The sequence below is a fragment of the Gymnodraco acuticeps genome, unplaced genomic scaffold (genome assembly GCF_902827175.1).
Source record: "Gymnodraco acuticeps unplaced genomic scaffold, fGymAcu1.1, whole genome shotgun sequence".
NCBI lineage: Eukaryota > Metazoa > Chordata > Actinopteri > Perciformes > Bathydraconidae > Gymnodraco > Gymnodraco acuticeps.
The window spans coordinates 1-13,347 of record NW_022991114.1 but is presented as its reverse complement, the minus strand read 5'-3'; the positions used below and the strand labels follow the sequence as shown (position 1 = coordinate 13,347).

Here is a 13,347-nt window from a genome sequence, read left to right as displayed (position 1 = left end):
AAAAGGATAGTAACTGTGATTATTCATGTTAGCCCACAAGTAACTAAAACAATTGCAAGTGCAATAAGAAGCTACAGGAACGTTAATCCAACGTCGGTAATATTAACTTTATTTAATACAACATTTACGGTACAAGATTTAATCATACAGCCCATGTAGTATAATATTTTACAAATGATGAATTACAGCAAACATGTGCAATATATCCATTATTACAGCTCCGTGGCAGTAAGGCGATATGGTCCGTTGTTATTGTGCATCCATGGGTAAAGAGAAACTCATGTAGTGCTGAACACGTAACTTGAACGTGCCGGGCGGCGCAGTCCCGTGGGTTAGATGCGTGTTCATAATGCAGAGGGAAATAACTCTCAGAATAACGTTATTAGCACATTTTTACAACTTGAGGAACGAATGTTTTTAATAAGGGCTATACAAACGTTCATATTGGGTACTTTATTTAGTTTAAAAAAAATTATCCAACGAGTTACAGACCACTCTTTCCCCATGTAAGTCAATGGGGAAAAGTGTTTCCGGGCCCAGCAACCTAAAGGAAGTGTAGTACCGCCGTTTGGCCACAACGAATATTCTCATCAGACTCCGGCGCACTTCCTGGGGGCTTGATGGTACCCCGAGCAGATCAAGCCCCCAGGAAGTGCGCCGGAGTCTGATGAGAATATTCGTGCTGGTCTGATCTGTAGATGTGATTTGATGTGTCGTGTGTCCCCCAACTCCTCTCCAAAGTTCAGATATTTAATACAATACTCAGGGGAGTTTCCTGAATGTTCATGCCCAAAGCCAAGCACTAGGCCCTGGGTAAATTAAGAGGCTGATCTCGGGCACTTTTGTCCACTTTCCTTGGTGGTAGAAACTCAAGCCAGACATCCCTGGAATCGTCTCAGACAGTAGATGATCAGTGGGGCCTTGTTTTTACTGAATGATGTGTTTTTTTATGGGGAATTCAAATATGAGCTTATTTTTAGGATTTTCGGAGACTTTGCACAGGTTTTCACAAATATGTTCACGCTAGGAGTATGGGAGTACTTCCATTCGCTTCGCCTTGATCTGTAGATGTGATTTGATGTGTCGTGTGTCTCCCAACTCCTCTGCAAAGTTCAGATACTATATACAAATACTAAAAGGTAAATACAACATTAAACATAATGACAAAATAACAACCTGAAATATATGTATTCTATCTACACATTTCGTAATGATCTAATCTAGTGGCCTTATAAAAGTGTTGGCTAAAGTAACGCAGAATATATATATTTTTTAATTGTAAATAATTAGAAACATTATTTATGTGCACAAGTACATGGGACCCCACCATAGCACCCCACACATAACAAGCTGTCCCGAGTTCCTCCGGCTGCAGTTCCGCAGACGGCCGGTGTGTGGCAGCAGAGCGCTGGGAGCAGAGGGAGGTGAGTATATGACGGACATGACGGAGACGGATGCGACGGAAATACACCCGAACACATCTTTTTTTTTTTTTTTTTATTGAACATTTTTAAAACATACAAAAGCTCGGTGAGGATATCATCAACTTATCAACATAAGTGCAAGACATTCATTCACAATAAGACAAACATAATACATCCAATAAGAGCCATGCAGGGGGGGAGAGAAAAAGCATAAAGGCACAAAAACATTTGAGAGGCATTAAGCTTACTTAAAATAATAACCATTTGGAAATGTCATTGCAAATCTTTATAGACATTTACAAGATTGTATTTTCCTAAGGGACAGAAAAAAGGACTTGAACTCATTCACGAAACAGGGAAAAAAGGGCTTGCCTCCTCTCCATTTACTACAATGTAAATGGTATTTACCCAAAATAATAATTATATTTACCAAATCAGAAATGGGAGAATCCAAATGATCAATATAATATAAAATGTGATATATTTTGAAGGCCGGAATGTTTGTTAATTTAAGTAACAACCAATCTCTCACATTCGACCAAAACAATTTAGAAAAAGGGCGTGAGAAAAATAAATGTTCCAACGATTCATCAGATAAATTACAAAAGGAACATGGTTCCACTTCAAATTTAAATCTTGAAATTAAAAAAGTAGAAACCGGGTAGATTTTATGAACAATTTTAAAATGAGTTTCTTTTGCTTTAGGAGAAATAGGCCATTTTATAAAATAAGATAGAGCTTTTTCCATTACAGATAAAGTGTCTAAATCGGTCCCTTGTGGAAATAAGCCTCTGTTCAAATTGTGAAAAATGTGGAATTTCAAAGAAGCATTAATAGATTTGTTATTCTTAAGAGTATCGCCAATACATTCCAAACTAGGTAAAACTGATACAACATTTGAGTACAGTAAAGTATTATGAATCATTTCAATAAGTGGTACAGGAATTGCTTTACAGATGTAGTTATAATAATTAGCAGTACACGTTATATTGTATTTCGTTGAAAAAGCCAAAACTTAGCAGTCCATTGCAATCTAGTAAATCACTAACAAACAAAATACCCCTCTCATACCAATCACTCCTAAACAAGGATTTTCTGTTTATAACAATCACTCTATTGTTCCATAACGTAGATCCATGAGGAGAAAAATTGTGGGTAAATATCATTTTCCAATAATGAAGTATCTGCTTATGAACATTTGACAATTTGGTCGGAATCTTATTAACCTCAAAATCACATTTTAAAAGAAAATCAAACCCTCCTAGACGTTTGAATATGGCCTTTGGAATATGGAACCACATGGATTCTGGCTGGGACAAAAAAGCTTTCAACCAATAATTCCGCCTTTATCATATTCTTTAACAAGCTGTGACTTTTTAATGTAGTGAGTTTTATTTCTCCACAAGAATTGGAAAATAATTGAGTTTTTTTTTTAAATATTAGCCGTGAGTGGCATGGATAAATAAGTTTAGATATACCTTCTGCTTTAGTAAGAAGAACTCTGCCAAAAAGAGTAAGATCTCTAGTTAACCAACGACTGAGAGATTTCTTCATATCTGTGATACGGTTACAAATATTAAGATCTTCTCTCCTGATATAATTTGTAGATGTTATTCCTAAATATTTCACTTCAGGTACTCTAATAGAGTCAATAATGGAATCATCACATGAATGGATAGGGAGTAATTCACATTTTGAAAGATTAAGAGATAACCCTGATGCTTTTTAAAAAATTGAAATTGTGTTAAGAGTTTCCTTTACCATGGATTTATTCTTGAGGAAAATGGATGTGTCATCCGCAAATTGACTAATTTTAAATTCTTTGTCAAAGAGGGTAATGCCTAATTTTTTGTGATTCTTTATAATAAGCGTTGTTAAAACTTGGGTGGTCAGAATAAATCATTTTGGGGAAATCGGGCAACCCTGTCGAATACCACGTAAAACCTTAAACCTAGGGCTCATTCCAGGGTTCAAAGATACAGAACTATAGATGTCCGAATAGAGCATCCTGATTATGTTGCAGAAATGTTCACCAAAACCCAGAAATGTTAGAGTTTCCATTAAAAAGGAATGTTCAACAGTATCAAAAGTCTTATAAAAATCCAGAAATAGTACGAGACCTTCAGTATCAATAAACTCCTGGTAATCGAGCATATCCAATATCAGTCTGGTATGGTTATGAATACTTCTGCCCTTAATAAAGGCTGATTGACATTCATCTACTAGTTGATTCAGACCTGAGTTTAACCTGCTAGCATAAACATGTGCTAACAGTTTGTAATCATTACATAGTAGGGTAATAGGTCTCCAATTATCCAACAAAAGATAATTTTTATTTGGTTTTGGAATTAAGGTAATAAGGCCATGTTTCATGGTTGGCGAAAGGTTTCCTGCTGAAATGCAATCTGTGAAAGCCTTATAAAGCATTTTTCGCACATCTGACCAAAGATATTTGTAAAACTCTCTGGTTATCCCGTCCAGCCCTGGTGATTTGCCACCAGACATTTGCAGTAATGCACTATCTAATTCTTCCATTTGTAGTCGATCGTCCATATACTGTTTAAAAGGATCATCTATTGTCTTTTTGAATTCTGTAATCACAATCACAATTTTCTTTAGAAAACTTTGAGTTTTATAAATTGCTATAAAAAAGTCTAATTTCTTCATTAATCTGGTCTTGATTTTTAATAGTGACATCATTAACACTCAGTTTTTGGATTTTCTTTTTCACTTTCTTTGCTTTTCAAGATTGAAGAAATAAGAAGTGTTTTTCTCTCCTTGCTCAATCCATCGGGCTCTCGAACGAATAAAAGCTCCCTTAGCTTTTTCCAAATACATATTGTCTAATTGACTTTGTAAATTGTTCAGTTTAATTTGCTCATCCAATGATAACTCAGCTTTAAGGCATAAATGATTCATTTCACTTGTTGTTTTTGTTTCTTTAATCTAGAGGAGTATTTACTGGAATTTATCACAATCTGTCTCACACTATATTTAAACCATTCCCATTTACTGAGAGATGACATATCCAAAGCCAGAGTTTCTTTTATCAGTTGTTTGATCTTTTTACAAAAATCTGCATTCTCCAAAAGACTATTATTGAATTTCCATATAGGTTTAAGATTGGGACTGAAGTTGCATAGTAAAAAGGACAAAGAGAAGACACAGAGATCAGTCAGAGGTGATGCTGAAATGTCACACTTTGAGACATTAAGTTAAACTAGTAGAGATGAACCAATAATCGAGCCTAGAACACTGACCATTGTTAGAAGAGTTAAACCAGGTATATTGTGACTTTGAGGGATTATTTATTCTCCAAACATCAGTTAAATTAAGTTTAGAGGCCAAGTGAATAATAGAATCATTAAAATTATGACAATGTCCCCTTAAAGGTAGACGATCTATCAATCAATCAATCAATCAATGTTTATTTATATAGCCCAATATCACAAATGTTACATTTGTCTCAGTGGACTTTACAGTTTGTACAAAATATCAGTATGACAATACGACACCCTCTGTCCTTAGACCCTCTGTCCTTAGACCCTCACATCGTACAAGGAAACACTTCCGAAGAAAACCCACAGTTTAAAGGGAACATGGGAGAAACCTCAGGGAGAGCAACAGAGGAGGGATCCCTCTCCCAGGACAGACAGACGTGCAATAGATGTCGTGTGTAAATTGAAAAGATAATACATTTGCAACATAGGTAGTCCAAATGTTTGGAAATGCATGTGTGTATAATAGGAAGATGAATCCACAAGGATATCCATCCAGGACCTATGATCCAGGACCACAGCCACGACTCAAGATCCAGGGCTCGCGATCCAGGACAGAGGAGCGCAGGATCATCCATGACTCCGGATCCCGGCGTATATAGACACCAAAAAGAAAGAGATTTGGGGAAGCTGGGTTAATGGGAACATGAGAGTACACAGGTATAGACAGAGAGAAGGAAGAAGTAAGATGTCCCCCGACAAACTAAGCCTATATCAGCAAAACTAGGGGCTGGATCTAATCAGCCCTAACTATAAGCTTTATCAAAAAGGAAGGTCTTAAGCGCACTCTTAAAAACGGATAGGGTGTCTGCCGCCCGAACACAAACTGGAAGCTGATTCCACAAATGTGGAGCTTGATAAGAAAAGGCTCTGGCTCCCATTGTACTTTTAGAGACTCTAGGAACAACCAACAACCCTGCATTCTTGGAACGCAATGCCCTAGTAGGACAGTAGGGTATAATGAGTTCTTTAAGGTAAGATGGTGCCTGCCCATTAAGGGCTTTGTAGGCGAGAAGAATAATTTTAAATTCTATCCTGTGTTCTATAGGGAGCCAGTGTAAGGCAGCCAGAACAGGAGTAATGTGGTCCCTTTTCCTAACTCTGGTTAGTACACGAGCCGCAGCATTTTGAATCAGCTGAAGCCACTTGACTGACTTCTTGGTACACCCTGATAATAAAGAGTTACAATAATCCAGCCTTGAAGTAACAAATGCATGGACTCGTTTCTCTGCATCGTTTTGAGGCAAGATATGCCTGATTTTTGCAATGTTACGTAGATGGAAGTAGGCGGTCCTTGAAATTGATTTTATGTGGGCGTTAAAGGATAAATCCTGATCAAATATAACACCAAGATTCCTTACAGTCTCACTGGAGGCCAAATTAATGCCATCCATAGTTAGTATATCCTTAGATAATTTGTTTCGTAGATTATTCGGGCCAAGTACAATAACTTCAGTTTTGGTCGTGTTTAACATCAAACAGTTTAAGGTCATCCACGTTTTTAAGTCCTTAAGGCAGTCTTGAATTTTATTTAGATGATTAATTTCATCAGGCCTGATTGATAAATATAGTTGAGTATCATCCGCATAACAATGAAAATGTACAGAATGATTCCTTATAATATTGCCTAACGGAAGCATATATAATGTGAACAAGATCTAACCACTCATCAGGAACTACATTAAAATCCCCTCCGATTATAATCTTATCAATCATATAAAGTACTTTCCATTCCTCTCATTTTTGGCACAAGATTGAAAGAAAATGATTGTTTTTAATCTTTCTGTTATATCCATAAACACACACCAGTATGTAATTAGTCCCATTAACATCAGTCACAACCATTAGCCAATGAAAAACATGTTGTCTCCCCATTGTACTTTCCAGAACGTAGTATCTGCCTCTGCAGAATGAGTTTCTTGCAGAAAAACACAATTTGCCTTTTGTTCCCTTCCTTTTTTAGCCCCCTAGCATTTAAGGATATGAACGATAACATTGAAAGAGCAAAGATAGAAACCTTAAGAAAACGCGCAAAGGAATGATATATCGATGCGCAGGAGTGAGTAACGTAGCCCTTAACAAACATATTTAGTGCAATAGCTCACAACATTTTGAATATAACAAGTCCAATCCTAATAAAAATAAACACTCAAACTGAGAACTTCAGCATACCTACTGAGGACCGAAAACCTGCTCCCTGTCCCTCCAGTTCATTACTGCCGTGTTTTTCACGTTATTCCGGGTCCACTCTTTTGTTGTCAATCAGCGCGAAGCCTTCCTTCAGAAAAGCTCTCTTCCCCTTTCTCCTGGCTTCTTGAACCAGTGGCCACAGCTTGGAGCGAGCCTCCCGGTCCTCCTTGGAGAAATCCTCTTTGAAACGAATGTGCATCTCGCAGCAGCATCTTTGGACTTTTTCCAGATCTCGTCACGAACAGTCCTCATCCCGAACTGAATGATGCTTGACCTCGGTGTGTTGTTGGAAGTAGCTGCATTACCCTTCATACCCAGCCGATGGACAGTGTCTACTGAGTCACGCAGCTTTTCCACAGACAGCGGAACAACTCTTGTGATTATCCCGATCACAGCTTCTCTTGTGTTTTCTCCTTCTTTTTCAGGCAGACCATTCGTCCTCAGATTCCACCTCCATTTGTAGCGGGCTTGCTCCTCGCCACACTTACGTAATAAAGTGTTATCTTTCAGAAGATCATCAAACTTTTTCTGAAGAGCAGAAATGTCTTTCTTATTTTCTTTAGCTGCGTCAGTGTTTGCTTCAATGCGTTTTTCAAACTTTTTTAACAGCTCTGTCTGTTCATCCATTTTTCCGGATAAGACTTGTATCGCCTGGAGAATGGTGCTGCTGCTATCCTCTGCCATTTGTGTTTCGCCATGAACCTTTGATTTCTTTGGATTCGGTCCTTTAGTTGGTGTGTGGTCCCAATTTATTTTGTGTCCCTTAGAGTTGTCCGCTTCCATGTCCTCAATATCCGAGTCGTCACACGCCTCACGGAGAACTTTTACGTTGTAATCGTGGTCGGTCATGCTAGCAGGCACTTTATGTCAAAAGTGTTGGTAACTGAAGAGTTAGAAAAATGTGACTATTTGAAGCTTCTATAATAACTTAAAGTGTATCATGAATAAGCTATTGCCTGTCAGTTTTGCAGTAAAGGACTTAAATCTAAACTTTTTTTTAACGAGCATGCAACGTTGCTGCTTCTCACTCCGCCATCTTGCGCAACTCCCCATCCGAACACATCTGGTACCCCGAACACATCTGGTACTGACACCATCGCCACCGTAACCATAGCAACTTAAAGAATGCAGCGCCGCCACGTACAGATGGCAACATCCAGAAATATTCACAAATATAAAACAAATATTCAGAAACTGTAATGAACAATAACTATTATTTATTTCAAGAACTGTTATTTACAGAAACTCAACATTTCGAATCTGTGTGACACAAATATGCACGATTGTTTTGGGCTCCCCCTATTTATCTCAAAGTCGGCTTTCAGGGGAGCTCCCTCCCTCTTCGGGGGAGCCAAGCTCCCCCTGGCTCCCCCCCCCCCCCCATTTCGAACATTGGTTATATATTCTTTATTATCCACCGAGTGTGAACCATAGTAGCCCTTAGTAGGCGGAGTCGGCCACTACGGCTCGACAGTGACGTCAGAGTTAAACTCCCGCCTTCTCCAGCCTGCTCCAAATAAGGGCAAAGAGGCGGAGCCGAGGCGGGACCTGCTGCCACCGAGCTGGAAGCTCCAGAGCTAGCTGAAGCTACCAAGCTAAGCTAACATGCTCCCCATCTGCACGCTGCCGTCGCATTTTACGTTTCTAAGGTAAGCGGACAAGAAACTATTCAGCAAAACTATAAATAATAATCTAAGTTATTGAGCTTTTAGCATAATACTTCAGAATCTTAAAACCCCTTAACGTTTGTATGCAATTGTGCTAAATTCAACACTGGAATCAAGCAAATGTTAATATGTTTGCATGACATTAGTTATTTATATTTTGATATCACTTAATTATACGTTTAATACGTTTAAGTCAAGCTAAGGTACATGTGATGGTAGCTAGTTAGCGCTCTTACCTGTGAGGCCTCCTCCAAACAGCATAATAACCAGACTATCATTCAAACTAAGTACCAGTTATAGATCCTTGACTTTAGACAAACAATTCAAAAGACAAAATGTATTTAAAGACCAATCTTTATTTGAATGTGCCTCTTAACCTGAGATATTAGTTATACAGTAATAGTATTGACAATCTAAAAAAACTGAGCAACTCAACAGTCAACTTTATGTGTCTTATTGTCTAAAGCATTTATTATTTTCATTTGTCCCCTCTCATATTCAGTGCAGACGGATTGAGACAGCATGGTGTCCAGAGAGCTGCAGAGACTTCAGGGAGAAACCTCCGTGTGATGGACGTCCTGTCTGTTGGTGTGGAGAGGACTGAGGGTCTTTCCCCTGTGAGGAGGACTGAGGGTCTTTCCTCTGCGAGGAGGACCAGGCCTGATGGAGGAGCCCATGCTGGGCACAGCTGATACCAACTGCACAGGCCTAGTCTGTCACTTTATTTGACTACATGTGTTTACTTATACATTTAATAGGTTTAACGCATACATGTGTTTTTATTACATTAACAGTATTTTAATCAAAGCTGTTATTTTCTACTTGTTATATCACCACAATAAAGTAGAACATGAAAAATAAAAACCAGACCTCACAAACATTAGAAAGACAGCTGATAAAAACGCAGCTTTTATTTTGAAGGGGACCGAATAGCTCTCTGTTGCTACAGCGCTCCCCGGTTGGTCAGCTGACCGTCGGGCGGTCTGGTGACATCAAGCCCGCAGTTTAGCACCGAGACCCGGACCCACAGAGACCCGGACCTACCACTGAGATCCGGACCTACCACTGAGACCCGGACCCGACGAGATCCGGACCCATCACCGAGCCGGTCTCTGAGCCTCCTGACCCGGACCCGAGCCTCTCTGTGGAGCTCCTGAAACAAGCCGAGCTCTCCCCTCCCGGAGCCGGACCCACCTCTCTCTCTCCCCGATCCTCGGCTCCCCTCCTCTGTCTCTCCCCAGTCCTCGGCTCCTCTCCTCGGCTCCCTTCCTCTGGTCTCTCCTTTCTCCGGCTCCTGGTCCTGGTCCTCGGCTCCTCGATCCCCTCTCTCTCCTCGGGTCTCTCCCCTCCTCTGGTCCCCATGTCGCTGCTGGATCTGTGCCTGCAGGGCCTGGCCGTGTTCGGCTTCATCCTGTTCGGCGTCCTGTGGCTCATGCACTTCATGTCCATCATCTATGTGTGAGTGATGCTAAGATAGGCTAAGCTAACAATTGGCCATGTCCCTCATATTTGTGTGTGAGGCTAGGTTAGGCTAACCTCCGCTAGCTCCCCGTTAGCAGAGCTCCGCTCTGTGTTATTATAGATGAGCTGTATAGAGACAGATATCCCGCGGGGGTACAGCGTGGTGGGGCGTTTTCCTGTCAGTTAGCTGCTAACCCGTTAGCTCTGCCGCTAACTGTTACTGTTAACTGTTAGCTCTGCTGCTAACTGTTATTGTTAAATGTTAGATCTGCCGCTAACTATTACTGTTAGCTCTGCTGCTAACTGTTATTGTTAAATGTTAGCTCTGCCGCTAACTATTACTGTTAGCTCTGCTGCTAACTGTTATTGTTAAATGTTAGCTCTGCCGCTAACTGTTACTGTTAACTGTTAGCTCTGCTGCTAACTGTTATTGTTAAATGTTAGCTCTGCCGCTAACTATTACTGTTAACTGTTAGCTCTGCTGCTAACTGTTATTGTTAACTGTTAGCTCTGTAGCTTCAGTTATTAATGATATCCATTAAACAGAAGCAGCTGTTATTAAACGGTTCTGCTGTTATTTCCTGTTCCTCTATCAGCTTATAACAGCGGAGAGGACTCTTTAAAGTAGAGACACTACATACTGATATACACCTGAACATCAGCAGGAGAGGACTCTTTAAAGTAGAGACACTACATACTGATATACACCTGAACATCAGCAGGAGAGGACTCTTTAAAGTAGAGACACTACATACTGATATACACCTGAACATCAACAGGAGAGGACTCTTTAAAGTAGAGACACTACATACTGATATACACCTGATCATCAGCAGGAGAGGACTCTTTAAAGTAGAGACACTACATACTGATATACACCTGAACATCAGCAGGAGAGAACTCTTTAAAGTAGAGACACTACATACTGATATACACCTGAACATCAGCAGGAGAGGACTCTTTAAAGTAGAGACACTACATACTGATATACACCTGAACATCAGCAGGAGAGGACTCTTTAAAGTAGAGACACTACATACTGATATACACCTGAACATCAGCAGGAGAGGACTCTTTAAAGTAGAGACACTACATACTGATATACACCTGAACATCAGCAGGAGAGGACTCTTTAAAGTAGAGACACTACATACTGATATACACCTGAACATCAGCTGGAGAAGACTCTTTAAAGTAGAGACACTACATACTGATATACACCTGAACATCAGCAGGAGAGGACTCTTTAAAGTAGAGACACTACATACTGATATACACCTGAACATCACCAGGAGAGGACTCTTTAAAGTAGAGACACTACATACTGATATACACCTGAGCATCAGCAGGAGAGGACTCTTTAAAGTAGAGACACTGCACACTGATATACACCTGAACATCAGCAGGAGAGGACTCTTTAAAGTAGAGACACTAAATACTGATATACACCTGAACATCAGCAGGAGAGGACTCTTTAAAGTAGAGACACTGCATACTGATATACACCTGAACATCAGCAGGAGAGGACTCTTTAAAGTAGAGACACTACATACTGATATACACCTGAGCATCAGCAGGAGAGGACTCTTTAAAGTAGAGACACTGCACACTGATATACACCTGAACATCAGCAGGAGAGGACTCTTTAAAGTAGAGACACTAAATACTGATATACACCTGAACATCAGCAGGAGAGGACTCTTTAAAGTAGAGACACTGCATACTGATATACACCTGAACACCAGCAGGAGAGGACTCTTTAAAGTAGAGACACTACATACTGATATACACCTGAACAATCAGCAGGAGAGGACTCTTTAAAGTAGAGACACTACATACTGATATACACCTGAACAACAGCAGGAGAGGACTCTTTAAAGTAGAGACACTACATACTGATATACACCTGAACATCAGCAGGAGAGGACTCTTTAAAGTAGAGACACTACATATGATATACACCTGAACAACAGCAGGAGAGGACTCTTTAAAGTAGAGACACTAAGTACTGATATACACCTGAACATCAGCAGGAGAGGACTCTTTAAAGTAGAGACACTACATACTGATATACACCTGAACAACAGCAGGAGAGGACTCTTTAAAGTAGAGACACTAAGTACTGATATACACCTGAACATCAGCAGGAGAGGACTCTTTAAAGTAGAGACACTACATACTGATATACACCTGAACATCAGCAGGAGAGGACTCTTTAAAGTAGAGACACTACATACTGATATACACCTGAACATCAGCAGGAGAGGACTCTTTAAAGTAGAGACACTACATACTGATAACACCTGAACAACAGCAGGAGAGGACTCTTTAAAGTAGAGACACTAAGTACTGATATACACCTGAACATCAGCAGGAGAGGACTCTTTAAAGTAGAGACACTACATACTGATATACACCTGAACAACAGCAGGAGAGGACTCTTTAAAGTAGAGACACTACATACTTCTCATTCTTTCCCCCCCCCCCCAGACGTCTGCACTTGCACAGGAAGAGGTCGGAGGTCAAAGGTCAGATGGCCGGAGTCTCTCTGCTCAAACCGCTGAAGGGCGTCGACCCCAACCTGATCAGCAACCTGGAGACCTTCTTCACCCTGGACTACCCCAAGGTACACACACACACACACACACACACACACACACACACACACACACACACACACACACACACACACACACACACACACACACACCTTTCAGTCGGAGAGTACAGTCATATAAATCTTTTTTTTTTGTTCCTGTTCTGATTTTATATAAAGCGTCTTTGAGCGTTAGGAAAAGCGCTATAAAAATCCAATGTGTTATATATAATTGTGTGTGTGTGTGTGTGCGCAGTACGAGGTGCTGCTGTGTGTTCAGGATCAGGACGACCCCGCGGTGGATGTGTGTAAGAAGCTTTTGGGGAAATACCCCAACGTTGACGCCCGTCTGTTCATCGGTGAGAAACGGCCCACTGTTTGTCTCAGCTAGCTACATGTAGCCGTTAGCCGCTAACGTTAGCACCTGTTGGTTCTCAGGGGGGAAGAAAGTTGGAATCAACCCCAAGATCAACAACCTGATGCCGGGCTACGAGGGAGCGAAGTACGGGCTGGTGTGGATCTGTGACAGCGGCATCAGAGGTACTGACCCACTGGCACTCTGAGCGACTGCTTATCTGCTTTATTTGTTCTATGTCCTGTATATAATATATAAATATATTTGTATATAATATATAAATATATATATATATATATATATATATATTTATATAATATATAAATATTAGGGCTGTCAAATGATTACCATTTGTAATCATGATTAATCACCATTC

At 40.3% G+C, this 13,347-nt stretch overlaps 1 protein-coding gene across 1 annotated transcript; it reads left to right on the top strand.

Annotated features, from left to right (window-relative positions):
- Positions 1-9,497: 9,497 nt before the first annotated feature.
- Positions 9,498-13,156, top strand: ugcg (UDP-glucose ceramide glucosyltransferase; the record flags this gene model as incomplete). The annotated part of the gene is given in 4 exon segments (XM_034237025.1): positions 9,498-10,017; positions 12,511-12,646; positions 12,873-12,975; positions 13,055-13,156. Coding segments are annotated over 4 exon segments (439 nt in total), but the record flags the coding sequence as incomplete, so codon positions are not given.
- Between the last annotated feature and the right edge of the window lie 191 nt (positions 13,157-13,347).